This window comes from Montipora foliosa, chromosome 4 (genome assembly GCF_036669935.1).
Source record: "Montipora foliosa isolate CH-2021 chromosome 4, ASM3666993v2, whole genome shotgun sequence".
Classification (NCBI taxonomy): domain Eukaryota; kingdom Metazoa; phylum Cnidaria; class Anthozoa; order Scleractinia; family Acroporidae; genus Montipora; species Montipora foliosa.
The window spans coordinates 26991905-27009503 of NC_090872.1; the positions used below are offsets into that span (position 1 = coordinate 26991905).

A 17599-nucleotide genomic window follows, 5' to 3' on the forward strand; every position below is an offset into this window, starting at 1 on the left:
CAAATTAAAGACTCAAACTACAGTAAGCTAAACGTACCGTGATATTGCCGGCCAAGAGGTGGTATTTCATGGAAATTTACAATGGCATCAATGCAAATAACATAATTTTTTCCTCTGTGCCCCCGGCTGTTGACTGTTGCGAGACCGGCCCGTACCAAGAACACGGCACTAAGTTGTCATGAAAAAGGATTCACCGTGCTCAATGCGATAACCTACTGCACACTAGCTCAGAACATAATTCTGATCATAAACATTATTCTGTACCCAAGTGTAATGGTGAGGAACAGACCACACCAGTTTGGTTGCTAATTTGCATAAGTGAATATGTAGACGACGAGTCTCCCTTGTCTTCTCTTGTTTATTCTTCACAAACAGGCCAATTTTCGTACATGCAAGATCTTGAAAGTTGAACGGCATTTAGGATGAAGTAATTGACTTATCTATATAAATATTTTCTCAAGAGAAGGATGTTTCTCAAACTAGCGATCAAAAAATAGTTGGAACGGCGGTTCCTTTTATGTCAAAATGGCGCCGAATAATTGTGAAAATAACAAACCCTTTTATGGCGCCCGCAAGCGAGTGCCCAAAAGTTTTATTCTATGATGTGTTAGCCTTGTATAAGTACTTTCCAGCTGTAGTAGTCTTAGCTCTAGATCACGTCCCACAACTGAGATAATAGCTTTCAAACGCAGGTACCTCCCGCCTCAAAAAATTCTCGGCTCAAGATAAGGTATTTTTAAACATTCATAACTCAGTAAATATTGTGTAGGACTCTATCGTTGAACCTGTGATGCATTAAAGAAGAGTTACTCTTAGATATATAAAATAATCAGCTTTCCATAATAGAAAGCAGAGCTTTGCTGGTGTCCGATATTTACAGCTAGATCGAAGGTGTTACAGACGGCAAATTGTGGAGTTCAGAGGTCACCTCGGAAACAGTCCTCTAAAAAAATGAAAAGCATGGAATCGATCAAAGTAAATGCGATATTTGTACATGGGATAGAGTAGTCGACAATCACTGAAAATATCAAGGAAATCGGTGAAGTGCGGAAATTTGCCTTACCCGTTCTTACGCGGACAGCCTCTTAAGTCTTTCCTTGCTCTCCTCAGTCCCTCCCCAACTTCAACATCAATGACAAACTGTCTCCAAATGCTGCTCCCCAAATAAAGACAAACAGAGCTCTAATTTAAGCTAAAAATAACGCTAACCTTTACCCTTAACTTATTGGTGGAAGAAAATGCACGTGCTTAAAGGGACACTTCGTGTTGGATGTCAAAATTGGGTTTGCGTCTTATTAGGGCCAATCCTGGACCATGCAGTGTAACTGTGTTTCAAACTCCTCATACCACTTTCGTAAGAATTGAACCTTCCATAGTAACGACAGTATTCAATATGCAATTTGAGGTGTGGATTATCTCGTTCAGTCTTAATTTAATATCTTATGAACACTTTCGTGATTAAAAGAAAAGAATTTTCCTCTTTGAAGAAAATAGCTTTTGCCTTATTTAAAACTATATACAAAACAAAATTAAATTTGAAAATCTAGTGTAAAGTCATCATTGTATCCATATCTTTGAAAACTTTTTATCTTGTAAATATTGACATTTCTGTTTTTGGCCGCTTTTAAATCTTGTTCAAATGTTATGTAATTCTCTGGTATTTTGTCCTTTTTCAAGGAAGTTGTTTTGTGCATTTGGTATTACCTCAAACTCTGGCATTCCTGAGTAGTCGAGAGACACCTATCCAACTCACTTGCAACTGAGATTGGCACGCATAAAATGCAACGATTGTCGTGATTCTAATGACTCTCAATTCGTGGATTGAGCAGTATACTAGTCTTGTTTAAATTATCCTCCTTTAAATACTCTGTTTCTTGAAAAAAGAAAACTTGGCAGTAAAATAAATATATCCGAATTTTACGCAGCCCAAATAAGGTGTACATCTTGGAAACACTTTCGAGCTCCAATCTACCTTACAAGTCTCTAACTTTGAACTGGTCTTAAACCAAAGTACGAATAAAGTATTTTGATAGCTTCAGAGCTTTGTGGGCTCCAAACTGAATCAGACTCCGGCTTCCATGTCTTTCAATGTGTGTCGTTGTAACGAAGGTGTTACTTCAATGGACAGAATTATACATTCCCTTTTAGGCTTGAAAGGACAGTCACTCATTGTTCCGTTCTGTTCAGTCTTGAGCCATGCACTTAGCCACGGCTTTGTTTCCAGTTTTCACCAAACATCCGCTTGGCGCAGATAACTTTGCGTTCCTGTTTCTTGGAAACTTTTGATTCCTCTCTAATCATGTACACATCACCATGGTTATGTGGTTTTACTGTGTCATTACCAGAAAGTCGACTGATTTTTGAATCGCTGCTGTGTTTATGCCGTGTTTGAGTTTACCACTTTTCTTAATAGCCAGGTAATATTCTTGAGTGACGTTGCCCGCATTCTTGCCACTGTATTTCAGAGACGCATAGGTGTGGAAGTAATTTTCCCCTAATCTCTCTTTAAAGAGGCATTCGTCTGTTGGTATTGTCTACAAATGCAATACAAATCAACTTGTTTAATGAAAATCTTTGACATTTCGATTCGACTTAACCTCTAAATGAAGCAGCAAAACCACTTAGTTTTGCTGCTTTGGTTCCCAAAGGAGTTTTTTTCCAAGAATACTTCCGAAAGAATACTTCGCGATTCGAAAATCAAACAGTCGAGGACGAAAAGATTTTAAAACTTTCGAAGTCATGGACAAACGTACCTTTACATGGCAAACGCCTTCGTCATCCATACAGAGGTAAAGATTGGAAACCACACCCTTAAAGCGAACGATACTGGAGCCTATCGATTCCATTACGATGAGTGCTGTAATGAAAGATAGAAAGGCGTCAATCATTTCACTGTGGGTTGGCGCAGTGGTTAGAGCACAAAGTGTGAATGGGGTTCGGTTACTGGTCTTGGGGTAATATTTCGGTAGGGTCTGTTATTAGGGAGCTTAAGCACGCGCGTTTTTGAGACGCTAATGGCCACCGGAAGAGAACATTTCGCGTGCCAGGACAGTCGTGTCTTATACTATTAATCTCTAATGGAGAAATGTAAATGAGGTTGTGTGAAGACTAGTTAAAAGGGAAAACAGCTCACTTCCGGTTGTCGTCCGCGTCTCAGGATTGACCCTAATTAGATGCACACGGATTTCAATAAGCGTCACGAATTGTCCACTCGCCCTTCTCCCCAACTTCAACATCGCTCGTGTCTCGAAATGCCGACAAATAACGTCAGAAAGTGTCCCCCAAATGGTGATTGGTTCTACTTTACATATAAATAAAAACTAATTCTCATAAGAAAAAACTTCGCACTTACACTCTCTTTGAAGAGGAGGCAGACGTGAACTCGGAAATAGGCCACTTCGGAAAATACCATAATACTCTTTGCTTGTCTTCCCCCCCCCCCCCCCAAGTTTTGCATAAGCATTGTTTCCAGTTTCTCTTGGGAGTTACAGCGATCCCAAGAGAAAAAAATTTGGGGGGACAAACAAAGAGTATTATGGTATTTTCCGAACTGGCCTCCTAAATGATCGATCCTGTTCAGACAAAGAGGTTTTAGTTTCAGTTTTCCACACATTAAAAAAATAAATAAATAAATAAATAAAAAAAAGAATAAAATGGTCCGCCTTGATTGCATGGTTTAAAAAGAAAAAATGGCTTTGCGTAATCGAGATAAAATCCAAGTGTATTATATAGCCTTGTAAGATCTATCTTTAAGTATGCTACTCCAGCATGGGCTGATATTCCACAGCACCTTAACAACTTAATTGAGTCTGTACAGAAAGAAGCATTGTTCATATATTCCTTCTCGGAGGGTTGTATGCATATACTTATGCCGACCTATGCAACACGATCTTCTTGGCTCACTTGCTCCCCAATAACATTGGCGTTACGCATGGCTACAACCTCCGGTCTGGTGGTGTAAGCAATTGCTTTGGTGTGTCCAGTGTAGTAAAAAGAACGGATAGCTTCGGAATATGCAATGTAATTTATATATCGCATTATACCTCATTTTGGCGTTGTTATTATATGCATAATTATTTCTAGCCCCCTCTGGTAATTTAGCCTAGTGCTACGAGAAGAGTGGTTAAACACAATTTTTCGTTTAATTTGATTGCCAGTGTCCCAAAATTATCAGAGTACCTGTGCTTAAGACTTGAATCGAGTGATTATTAGTAAGGTTATACATTGCTTTGAACATTTGGGTCTCTAGAATATGGACAAGAACTTTCCTTCGTCATTAAATGGAAAAGGAATAAAGCGGCTCGAAAGTAATGCAGTCTAAATGATCGGCGCATTTGACTTGACATTCAGAGAATCCGGTCGTCGTTAATGCCGGTGTCAATTTTCCCAAAGTCAGTAGGAAATAAGCAGTCATGGACACATTCTACGGATTTCCAGTGGTTTCCATGGATTGTGCCGAAACTGGTACTTCGTAAAAACCGATCAAAATCTGAGCGCGAGCTATTTTGACCTCTTTGTTGGCCTTTCCACCTTTTTAATTTGTCATCAGTGCTCAAGGACACCGGACATCGAGTGTGGGAATGTAAACCCTCCACTATGCATCTATTGTTAACTTTTAAATGAGTAATTTTCTGGTTTAATATCATGTTTAGAAATAAAGAGTGTTTAAAAATAGTTTTGTCTAATTATAGTTTTAAGTATCAAAACTGATTAGGTAGTGTTAAGTACTTTGTATTGGCCCAGGTCACCTTAATCGACACAAACCATACCCCCTCGCGTTACACTGCTACTGAATGAAATGTTGGGCGTGATGTAGTTCAGGTCTTTCCATTTACAGAGGCAACCTACTCTGCCCAGTTTTATTTTATTATTATTTTTGTTTGAAAATGATTTTTTTTAAATTTGTTATTTAACATGTTTGTTTATGGGGTGATATTCAAGCAAACTGCATTTACCTCACCTTGCGACAAATGAGTTTGATGGGCGGGTCCACTGGCGTTTATTTATCTCGCATGCGCGGTGTAATTGAGAGCCCTGGAGTTAATGTAGTTAATGACCGCTTCAGGGCGGTTACTTAATTAAATAAGGAAATGAACCTGGCACGAGAGGAAAGTAAAAAGAAACAGTTTCAGAACGCTCATTAAGGAAATGAACTAGACACCACCTGTCTGAGCTATTTATGACACTCCGCATATATTGACATGCATGCCTCACTTGGCAAAGTGGCGACGACTTGAAGTTGCCTTTTCATTTCGCACTGGCTAAGAGACAACTAACTGTATCTCCACAAATATCAGTCTTTTTTTTTTAGGATAACGACGGTCTTATTCCTGTCGTACGAGGTTATTAAAAGTCGTACGGATACTTGCATCGTTCTTCATCTGATGGCGAAATACTCGCCATCGTTTTCCATGACACAAACTTTTGCTTGACTGCACTGCTTGATTGCTAACGAGATCATCATCATCATAATCATCATTAAACAAAAATAACTATTTCCTTGACATCACTGGGTGGGAAGCTTGAGATATATTGTACTCTGTAACAGTTAACTTACGGTTTTACACGCCCACCCTGTGCACAAGAGGCGTTGTGAAATAACTAGAGAGTGGTCTTTCGGTGAAATTGGTCTACCTTCAATCTCTTCTGTTCTCTTATACACAAGATATCGAAGAGGAATAATCCAGTGTCTGTATGATGGTTGCTCTTATTCGAGCACCTTCCAGCGGCGGTTTGGCTAAAAAAAATTCTTCGTTTCACGCCCGTTCGTCGACTTTCTCTTGTTTAAATGCCCACAATATATCTTTATCTCACATGATATAGTTACTGTTGTTAACCTTATCTTTCTTTTACACGAATATCGTTATTTGTTGGACATAAACACAGATAGGAAATTTACAGTGTATTTTACAAAGAACTAAACAACTACTAAACAAAGGATACATTAAACTCTAAAATTAAGACTGGTTATTTTAGGAGAATACACATCATTAGTAATGTGTGAACTTGTTGTGAGTGTGTTTATTTTTGTGCAAATTGAGCGCAATATTGGTAACGTTTGCTCGCTAAATGCGTTTGACTGTAAGTTGTGTATTAGTTTTCCACGTGAAAATCATTTGTTGTCGTTTCGTATGATTCATTTAGGAAGGAAAAGAATTTCATGTGTACATTTAAAATGTTTGGCATTCTTCAGTAGCACGCGGTGGGTCAACGCAATTCATATCGAACTTGCTATTTTTCTTTTTGATTAACGCCTTGATTGATATATTTTTTTATGGACCCCATTAGGAACATTTTCTCCTCCTTCAAGCTGTCTGAATTGAGACTGCACCCACTTGTCCCCGGCGCGCTAAACATAGCTTTTAAGTTGGGCAACATGCTTCTTGCTTCTGTAAATAGTATGATAGAGGTGTCAGGACGTATATAAATAATTTTCTCCTGGTCGAGCCTTCGGTCTCCCTGAGAGTATCACGCGATCTTGGAATGCCTCGACGTTTGGACGGGATATTTGTGAAAGACATCCATGACAGTCTCTTGAAAAATCCAAGGCGCGGCGGCGCTAGCAGAGTTTTGTTTTGATTTTGTCTGGAAATGTTTTTCATCCACTTTTCGGAAATTTTAAGTGGATGTTAAGCGGTTTCGATGTACTAATATCTCAATATTATTTCCTTCGATTTTCAGCTGAAAATTCTATCGAAATATGTCTTAGAGACTTGTTTAGAATAAACGGCGAGCAACTTGTCTTTCATTAGTTAGACACCAGGATCGCGCTTTACATGTACAACTTGAGTATAAACGAAGGGCTAGAGCTTTATCAGCAACGCGTTTGCGTTTAGATGGGGTCACTTTGCAGATATATTAAACTACGAAAGTTCGGACACATTTAGGCGCCTCATCAATCGTCTGTCGCCCCGTATCCTTTCGAAACATTTCAACATTCTCAGTGCTATAATTATGTTTTGTTTTTTCGAATCCAGCTTTGTCTCGGAAAGCGCACCAGGACAACCTCCAAATTTCCTCTTCCTCCTCTAATTTTCCTCTTGTTTGTTTCCTGATAGAATCCTGTTTATTTTAAGGGTATCATTTTTGTCCGATACCTCGGACGAGACTTTGGTTGGATGTTCCGGAAAGGCCCGTTTCCTTGTCATGTCGCTTCCAAGCACAGATTGTTTTGCTCCGAAATATTATTGTGTTCGTCCACATCCCGTTATCACGGGAGGTCTGGTTTTTGCCAGCAATAGGGCTCGAGCACATCCCGCAGTCACCGGAAATGGATTAACGAGGTTCTTTATTGGTTTGGCGTTTTGTTTACTTTCGCGCGAACTCCGGTTTTCTTGACCGGCAACTGTTTGACGTAAATGCGAAAAGTATTTTACCTCCGTTGAGAACGGTGTGAACTTTTGGCGAATAACCGATTTCCAGCGCTAGCGTGCACTTACAACACCAAACACCCTAAGAGCGTTAGGCATCAATTTTACAGACAATTAATGTAAATGTAATGATTTAATTAGCCCAGTTTTCTTTTGAAGGGGTGATTTTATAACTGCTTTTCAAATTAGCTCACTTGAAATAATTGCAGTAATGTGGATCATTTAACATGATGGACCAACGGGTTCCCAGCTGTGCTATATTTGAAGTGGCATTCTCCTTTAACATTCTCCTTTAACACTCACTGAGAATACTTTTCTTCCTTTTTTGGAAGCCGGTAAAATAAAGCCGGCTAAGTCTGCTTGGTGCTTTTGGTTTTTGTTTCAGTTTTGAAAAGCGGTTAACCGCTAGAAAGTTATTCTCCCTTCGTTCCCAAAACGCTATCATTTGTCGGATCGTCTGCTAACTGCCTAATACGATGGAAGGATTCCTTGGCGCAATGACTCCGCTTGCTGTCTCTGATTATTATCATTGAAATCCGTTTGCTTTCTTGAAATATTCTCAATTGTTATGCTAAGAAGGGCCTGTCTTTAATACGGAATGCTCACCCAGTCACTTTGAATCGCCGAAAAAAAAAAAAACTAGACATTTTTGCGATCTTGTACGGTGAAAAAACCCGTTTTCGTTGTATGAAGTGCTTACAGGACGTTTCTCTACTCAACGTGTGTGGCACAATATTATCCTAAAATATTGCGTGGATGGTTCAGAAATCAATGACGCATGAATTCGATGGCGCGTAACACGATTCAATGAAACTAGGTCCCTTTCAATAACTAGTCAGCCGTCTATAATGCACCCCAATTTGCTCTGAACAAACTAACAACTTTGCGATGCGAACCGCACTGTAGCAGTGCGTGGGGTTTGTTTGCCTCTGTCAGTGCAAGGGCATACGATATTCTGCTCTCTGTTAGCCTATCAGGAAACGCGTTTCACGGAAAGCGACATATCTGTTTATCGAAAATCGAGCGAATCCTGTCGCTCAAGCGACCACATAAATGCAGTTTATCTACGCTAAGTGAACACTACCTTGCACTTACACTCTCGAGTGCCAGCACTCCTAGTTCCGGTCTGTTTTGTGGTATTGGTGATTTTGAGGAAGAATCCATTCTTATTATACAGCTTGACTATTTTCGTGTTTGTGGGGCTTCCACTCAGTAGTTCCATTTTGTCCAAAATCTTTGCTTGATTCAGATTTTCCCTTGTTAGCGTTGCTTGATGGAATTGTGGTTGGGCATCAAATCTGTTTAGCGATAGTCCTTGGGAATAACCAATCAGCACACATATGATTGCAAACCAACTTACCTGCAAAGTACAAAACGAATAAAACAATTTATAGATATGTCAATAATTTAGTCAAAGTGCCTACAAAGTTTCTGTTTCGTTCGAACTAGAGGTTTCATTAACAACCTCTGATAAAAAAAAAAAGAGAGATCACAGATTACATAAGTTCTTTTCTAAAAAACACTATTAATTTAACACCTGAAGGGAAAATGACGCACACAAGAAAACGACTTTCGAGGTGTCAAATCTAATCTTACCAATGCGTTTACCTTGTCCATCGTGCGGTCCGTCCTCGTTTAGTCGCCACGGAAAATGTGACCGCAAATTGCAGTGCTTAAATTTCATACTTGTTCTACGCGGCCTCCTCCATGTGGTCAACTTTAGCAGCTTGAAATAACATAGTCATTATATTCTGTTTATAGTCTTGCTCCATTGTTTGCGGCGATGAGGTCTTTTTTTTTTCTATGCGCGCTCTAGCCACTCCACTAACTCGGTCTTGATATTGTAGGTAATTGCAAGCGGCGGAGAATATGTATTTAAAGTACCGCAATTGTCTTGACTGACGTTTTTGGGACGAACCTTTTCATTGCCTTGGCGTCAGTTTTTATATCCAATATATTTCTATTTCTCGCGGCACAAAAACGTTTCCAGCAAAGAATATCTGGAATTCGTGCGAATAGGTGAAAATCCAGATGGCGCGTTTGACTTTTGCGATGTAATGCAGGATGTGTTTTCAAACACTAGCTTTAGCCGTTTGACATAATTGAAATTCTTTGCTTGTCGTGAGCGCTGTTTTTCGGCAAATGCACAAAGGCTCGATAAGTCACCTAAGAAAACACCGTGAAAGGGTCTCGGACAACTTCCGCACCTGTTAATAGAGTTTCTTTAATGCCACATATACATTTAATAAACTGACCTGTTTCAAATATCTGTTTACCGTCGGTGTTTATTCTTCTGAGCTTCCGTTTGCTTAAGAACATATTTTTAAACGGGACACTAGCAAGCTAAGTGGCGTAGACTGACCTACGTTAATTCGATGTCCTTGTTTTACTGTTTGATTACGACTCTTAAATTTTCTTGCAGTGTTTTTATATAAGTCGTGTGTTATTTTCACAAATAATTTTGTATCTGCAAAAGGCTCATATGCCTTCGTTCAACGTCATTACCGAGCGAAAGCGACCTCGTTTGTGCATCCAAGTGTTTATTTTTAGCCAGCCAATCTTAAATGATAAAAAAATATAACCGCGCACCGTTGGTTCAGCACCGGGCTGTCACGCGGGAGGTCGTGAGTTTCAACTCCGGCCGGACCAACACTCAGGGTCTTTAAATAACTGAGGAGAAAGTGCTGCCTTTGTAATTACATCTTCAAATGGTTAGACTCTCTAGTTTTCTCGGATACGGACGATAAGCCGGAGGTCCCGTCTCACAACCCTTCAATGTTCATAATCCTGTTGGACGTAAAAGAACCCGCACACTTGTCACAAAGGGTAGGGCATGTACTTCCCGGTGTTGTGGTCTGTCTTCTGTGGTGTATCATGGTTGGGAGGGTAAAATGGTGAATAACCTCGAAGGAGACCTATGTCCTATTGTTGATTCCACCATGTATGTATTCATACTTAATCAGTAAATAAAATACCTATTGAAGATACTCTACTGTCAGGAGCCACTATCGCATTTTAGATGGTATCGAAACTAGTGTATGGAATCTCGTTGACGTCGTTTGGAGCGTGGTCTTAATTGATTCCTGAATCTCTTTTTTCTGGCTTTGTGCAAAAATGTTTGAATATAGGTCTGCCTTTATGGCAAAGTCATTGTGGCCCTCTCGAAACATACTAGAAATTCCAAGAATTTGTGGAAAATTCTAGTTGCTATGGTAGCCTATTTTTAACAATAGGTATCGACCTGATTGTGGTTTGAGAAGCAACGGCGCTGATAACATTCCGGGGACGATATGTCCGCTCTAATTCTGAAAATGTTTAAATGAACCAATTTTCATTCAGTCTCCTTTTGGGTAATATAATGGTGGGTCTCAAAATCACTGAAATCCTAACGAATTCCTGACATCTTAATTCGCAGTGCCTAGTTGAAATGTGTAACTGACATTACAAACAACTGCATGCACGCAAATTACATGTTAAGGCTTATCGTATAGTGCTCTTAAGTACTAACTGTATTGCCATACTTCCTCCCACACTGACGCCACCAATATTTATACCAAAGCATATATGTAAGTTAGGCACAAAGATGACCTTTGAAGCACGGGCCCATCAACTACGTAAGAGAAACACGCTGGTTTTTGCAGAGAGAATACCCAAAAAATTAATAGCTCTTGAAGTAGAGCAGCGATTCAACGTACTTTTCAGTCTTCTATCTAATCCCCCCCCCCCCCCCCAAGTATTCAAGAGGAGGGCGGGGGGGGAGGCTGAGTCATTTTATAACTGCTCCAATTCTGCCTTCTTTAAATACCAACTTCAGTCAGTGAAATATAAGTCATCTGATATAGCTCATTGCATTAAAAAGTAGACCATGGGATAATACAATTCTAGAGTTTTGATTGGCTTAGCCATCATGGTATATTGTACACTTAATGTATGGTCACGAGGGAAACAGTTAGTTTTGTTTTCCCTTGAGTCCTAATGTTTCACGAAGTCGACGGAAACATCAGGATTCAAGGGAAAACATAACTAATTATCATTCTATGTATTTTGTCCTTCCTTTTCATTGGCCGAGAGCTCACCACGTGACCTGCAAATAACTGCTTACAAATAAGTGTTTTGCTGCAAATAATATTCTGCTCATGCGCAGTTAACATACGCTCTTGTGAGAAAATGGCAGCTCGTTTCCTCGAGCTGTCAGAGAATGATTCGACATCTTTAGTTGATCGAAAGAACAGTGAGAACAAAAGTTGCACTCAACGTATTTCGAGAGTATCTCAGAGAAAGAAAGGTAGACGAAGAGTCACTCGTGTCATCGACGGGAAGGACAAGTTGGCGAATGCATATGTACTGAAGAGATCTTATGCTGAAGCCAGAAAAAAGAATGGCGAGCTTTATACCAAAGCTTCACTTGTCGGGATACGCTTTGAAAACTGTGAAATTCTTCAGCTTTGTTGATGCCTAGTATTACTGAACGTTTGACTGTAAGTACAATTTGAAGTCTACAAATATAATTATGCTGAAAAGGAAACCAATAGCCCTTTTCACGGTTAGTTTTTCTCATTTGCATTAAAATATAATATAGCATGTATGTGAGGCAATTTCGGGCTATTTTGTAGTTTTAACCCGAAATTGCCTCGCATCCACGTTAGATTACATCGTAATGCAAATGAGAAAAACTAACCATGAAAAGGGCTATATTACTCGACTCTGCAAGGCAGCGCGCGCTTACGGCTTCTCGGAAACTAAAACGAACTCGGTGATCGAATGAAAAGACAATTATTGACCTCGATTTTAGCAAAATATCGTGATTTGTCAGTGTTTCGCAGATCAATTATTTGCCGAAGCCGAAGAGCTTTGGCAAATAATTGATCTGCTCGCCACTGACAAATCACGATATTTTGCTCAACCTCGTCCAATAATTGTTAACTATTTTGCCGAGGGACCAGACATTAAATGCTCTCTTTTTCTTCAACGATCGCAGCAAAACATCCGGCGCGGGCAACAACTGCGGAATTGTAAATCCAGATCGGGATACATTTGAATTTAATCAGGGGCACGTGACCTCTTTAAGAATCAACCAATTACAAAGCTCATTTTGTTGAGTGAAAGTCTAGGTATAGAACAAGAGCTATTATGCCATGCTCTACAAATATCAGTAATTGTACGCATCAGTTTTCAGTTGTTTTTTTTTTTTGCAAAGTAAAGTAGGGAAGATTTATCCATAATTTGTCAACGTTTTAAATAAAACAATTATTCCACTCGCGCCTGTTGGATATGAGAAGATTATATCCAACGCGCCCTCGTGGAGTAATTGTTAAATAGCAGTTCATTGATCGGGGAAATGCATGTATAATCCAGAATTATCTGAGAGATAACGGAATTGTTTAGCTTTAGTCGTGCGAATGCCCACGCAAAAATCATCGAATGACACGCAAGTGACGTAACCTCTACTCTCCTCGTTTGATTAATTTGTCCATACACTTAATTTTTCATAGAGATTCACCTTTATTTTCATTCCATTCCAAATGTGATGAAAATGAGATCTTTCGATGCTCTCGTGTGACTTAGGATAATCTTGTGTTGTACCATAATGGACATATCGCTTCTCATCACTGAACCCGATTACAATCGCGAGCAGTCATCATAAGTTGAACTTTCTTGTGATATTGTTCATTGCATTGCGCAGTTTTAATAGTACGACATAGCGCTCTTTATGTATGCTTGCATTCCTTGGTTGGATATTTGATTGCAAGAGTCGTTCGAACTGAAATGAAGTCTTGGTTTTGTTCTTGGAATAGCATGTCTGAATCAAATTCGTCACAGTACAGCTATATTCCATCTCCAGTACTTTTGATTTATTTCTGAACTTAACGGGTTTTTTTTTCTTTAATGTCCTATGCAGTGTGAGAAATCGTGACATTACAGCAACTTTTAATACTTACCCCCTCAAGCATCCTCCGACACAAACTGCATAAAAAACGTTCCTGCCGTCTGTCAGCTTTTTCGTGGCGTAATAACCGTCATCGCTGAAGAAATACAACATAAACCTGGTGTTTTACGATACGTGACGTATATTCGTCGTGGGTTAATCCCTTTAGCACTAACTGAGTAATAAAGCTTTAATCTTGATATCCTCTAAGCGCTTTCAGTCGTGAATACCTTAACGATTTTTTTTAAATTCGTTCTTTGTAACAATTCACTAATATGTCTACTAAAATCATTTGGTATATAGTAGCATATTTTGTAGCAGTAGGGTGGAAATTCTAAGTAGTTTCCTAGGTGAGAATCTCTTTAATTAAGTGTGAAAAAGAGATCGAGGAAACGTGGAGAAAAAGTCGGCGTGACTAATTTGTGCCGGAAATGTGCCTTAATAACTTCAACTTTCTCCAAAAGAATACTCTAAAATATCATTTTGAACAGGAGTGCAGAATCAAAAGTCCGCCGCCACAAGTCGGCATCTTTGTCGTTAGCGTAAGTATGATTTGCACGCTTTCTTTGGCCATGCTTTGATTGCGTTTCTAATGACAATTTAGTCCAGCTTAGCACATCATTGAATCCTGTTACTTTAATGTAAACATTACCGGCCAAGATAAAATAAGGCTCTTAGAGCATGCGTGGTTCTCTCTGTTGTACTCTACGATTCATATGTAGCAGGTTTTTCTTTCGGTTTACACTTATCATCTAACACAAGTTGCAAAAAGTTAACTACAGAACATTTGTACTACGAACGAACTGGTTCGAGAGGCATGGATAAACAAAATTTTGCCAATCATATCAAGGGAAACTGCATAACTTTGAACGACTCGGTCGAGACAACTTATCGGTGCAGCATTCACTTACCCCCAAGTCTACGGTGGCCCACAAGGGTCACGACACATTATTTCACAACATATTTCGAATTAACGATGAAATGATATATGAAATGAATCATATATGAACTGCGGATATGAAATCAAGTGTAGCTATGATCCTTTCAGTTATGAACGCAATTTTTGCAATTGCGTAAAGAAGCCTGAAAAATTCAGGACTTCAACGGGGTTTGAACACGTACGCGTGACCTCGCGATACCGGTGCGTAGTGGCGTAGTGACCCTTGTGGGCCACAGTACAAGTCAGTACAATTTTGTCTCAGAGTTGTTCAGGTCCCGGTGACACAGTGGTGTCATTGGGTGCATTGAAGTGAGAATTGAATGTTAACATGAAAGACTGGAGTGATTTCATGCTGAATGGGATGATCCGTGGAAAACATGCACGTTCCTGAGACCTTATTTTAACCCGAAGAAACTCGAAATGACCGTCGATAATTCTTAACTCTGGGTTCGATCTTCACCACGATTTGTTGGGAACACCCGGCCATTGGGGCATTTGAAAGGCAATTCATAATCTTCACAGAAATGGCTAGTACAAACGAAGAAAGATCAAAGATCTAGCATCCAGCAAAATGACAGGCGTTTGCTTCCTAACCGAGCAAAGCCCAATCGCATTTTAAGTTCAACAATAGAAGGCAAATTAGAAGGCTGTGTGTATCTACCACTACAAAATTTTCAAGTGTGACTCCTTGAAGTTAATTCTTCAGTTTGTCGTTGAAAACAGTCAAAAAGTACATTTAACCTGTGTCCAGTTAACTGATGATAGTCCACTGGTTTGACATAGGCGTGAATTCACAAGTAAGCCGCCGAAATGCAAAGTGGACGTTTTTTTCTAGTTTTCCCGGCCACGTTTGGGAGAGAAGTTGAAAGGTTCGCTTTCCAGAAGGTAAATCAAAATGGGCAACAAGGTACTGGGCCGCTAGAGGTATGGATGGGTGGATGGAACGATCGATGGATGCATGGATAAATGGATGAGAAGAGATACTATGAATGAATACGACAGCAGACGGACACACTATATATTTCTACAAAATCGTATTAGGAACATTGGAATGAATGACCATTCACACTAAAGAGCACACTATGTTCATAATCCTTGGCAGTTGTCAAACGGTTGAGGCGGGAGAACAAATTATGATCACCTCGCCTACAAGAGATCAAGTTTAGGACGAAAGTACATTTTGCAGAAAAAAACGCGTTTGGTGTCGGGAAGAGAAGACTTTTGACAGCAGAATCGCGTCGAGAACTAAAAGCTTTAACTCCTCATTGCAACCTTTGAGCACCTTCAGTTTCAAACGTTACACTCAGGATGTGGTACCTAATCCACTGGTTATACACAGTTTCAAATGTCATCGACACTTAAAACTCGGGCTAATTTTTCTCATCGACAGCAGCATGTGAAAGTTGCTGCATAACATGTACTTACGTGAATGATGCCTTACGGATTACAGTAACTGTCATTAGCACAGGCAGTTGCACTGTTAACATTTTGTTTCCGGCGTTGTTCTAGCTTCGACGGGTAATTTGTTTTATCTTTTAGGACCATAAGCAGTGTTCAGTGGCTTTGGTGTAAATCATGGATCTCATGGCATTCATCTATCTATCTAATCATGTTTGTCAAACAATAATTAACTGCAAAGCTAAACCATCACACTGTGTTGAACCATCAAACTCCATGTTGCACAATTCATGTTAAAAGATCCAGCAAATTTTACAAATTCCGAACATCTGCATGGTCTTATCTTCAGCAGTCCTCAGAGATGGAAAATTACGAGTCTAAGAACTTTAAAAGCCTACCTGTCTCCGAACAAATTTGCCAGTAGGTAAAATATTAAACTCCGAACACCTACTAACACGTCTAACAAGCATATACAATTGAAACTTGGGTTTAATTTGCTTGCTAGCTGGCTTGTTAATTCTACTCGCAACTTATTTTGCATACAGGAAACACACTTAAAATGCACAAAGTTGGCAAAAGCTGTATTTTTATAGGTCGGTCCCTTTCAGGTACTTTCATGCGGTCAAAACGTTTCCATCATTACGAAATCAAAGAGCCACTTAGATCCGGTATCTATTGTGTAACAAATGAACTATCCAGCATAGCTGCGCCAAAACTCCATTAACGAAGTTCCGACAATACTTTACTTTTCATTTGTATATCCTAAATCACCGTGGGAAGATCATGGTTTTTGCTTAGCTCTCACTGTTAAATCCGAGTTCCTTACAGCTGTAAACTTATAGAACCCCAAGTGATTATTCCTCTAATCCGCCGTTGGTGAGTTATATTCGAGAAATAACGTGGCTTAATTCAACTTGAGTAACAGACTATAGCTGTGGACCGTTGGCAACTGCTCGGTGGCTTTTTGTTTTTCAAGATGTCATAGAAAGTTTCTTATTGCTATTGACTGTAGTAAGATCTTTTCCTGTCCGTTCATCCCATGGAGCGCTGGAGAAGTTTCATTCGTGACCATGAGTTGCGGTCAGGCTTTTCCCGCGCTATTTTTCGTGCACGTGTTTTCAAGTTTTTATTGGCTATCACAGCGGTGCTTATGGATCATGTGTTGCTTCCACTTTTAACTTGAAGAAGAATAGAAGTCTTAAGCAGCAGCGACGTTTATGAAAAACGTATTTTCAACAGTCTTTTTCCCTCAACCCTTGCTAACAAGGCTGTAACTATCCACGAATGGTTGCAAAGACAGGGTGAATTTTTGCTTAGCAAACTGAAGAGATAATTCAAGATTTGCCATTGTGTGCTGATGCTTTTCTAGAATTCTTGAGATATGGCTTCATTGTCCGCATGAACATGGTGGTTTGAAAGGTACGAAACTTCAAAACGCAATTGCAGTGCCAATTTCTCTTTTTACATCATTTTGTCTAGATATACGTTGCCGTTCTTGTGTCTATCGTAGGTCTTAAAATTCCTTGTTTGCTTTTGCTATTTACGATATTTATATCCAGCTGACATCTGGACATCTGGACATCTGACCAAGACATTATAATTGTTAGGGATTTTGCGGGGTTTTTTGCTTGGTGAGATATAGTGGGAGTAAGCCCCGTTGAGTCAAACGTCAGCCAAAGTCGGATGACATCTTGCATAACCTTGCTGCGACAATAGCATTCTTCTCGTCTAGCTCGGCAGGAAAGCTTTTTCGCTGTGCAGACTCGAGAAAACCTGGTTCTTTCCTTGACGACTGACAAGCCAAGTGTTGTTGAGAAGAAGGTTTAGTTACGTTTCGACACGATAAACGTGTGTTTGCAAAGGACTTTGACCTTCTCCGTGTGTATGTAGCTTCGTAGCAAGTCTTCACCTTAATCAACGCTTACTTTTAAACATCTTTACGTTTCGGTGTTGGTTCTTTGGTTA

General features: G+C 39.6%; 1 protein-coding gene across 5 annotated transcripts in view; it reads right to left on the reverse strand.

Annotated features, from left to right (window-relative positions):
* Positions 1-529: 529 nt before the first annotated feature.
* LOC138000478 (fibroblast growth factor 2-like) overlaps positions 530-17599 on the reverse strand; it is a 22356-nt gene continuing 5286 nt past the window's right edge. For 2 of the 5 annotated variants that reach the window (XM_068846930.1, XM_068846929.1), the window contains exons 2-5: positions 13310-13393; positions 8466-8730; positions 2754-2857; positions 1055-2534 (exon numbers count right to left, since the gene is read on the reverse strand). In XM_068846930.1, coding sequence (XP_068703031.1) covers positions 2328-2534; positions 2754-2857; positions 8466-8730; positions 13310-13321 — 588 coding nt within the window. In that variant the 5' untranslated portion in view covers positions 13322-13393 and the 3' untranslated portion in view covers positions 1055-2327. Of the gene's footprint in view, positions 2535-2753; positions 2858-8465; positions 8731-8966; positions 9542-13309; positions 13394-17599 lie in introns of those variants that run through there. The other 3 variants (XM_068846928.1, XM_068846931.1, XM_068846927.1) reach the window with 3 other exon arrangements.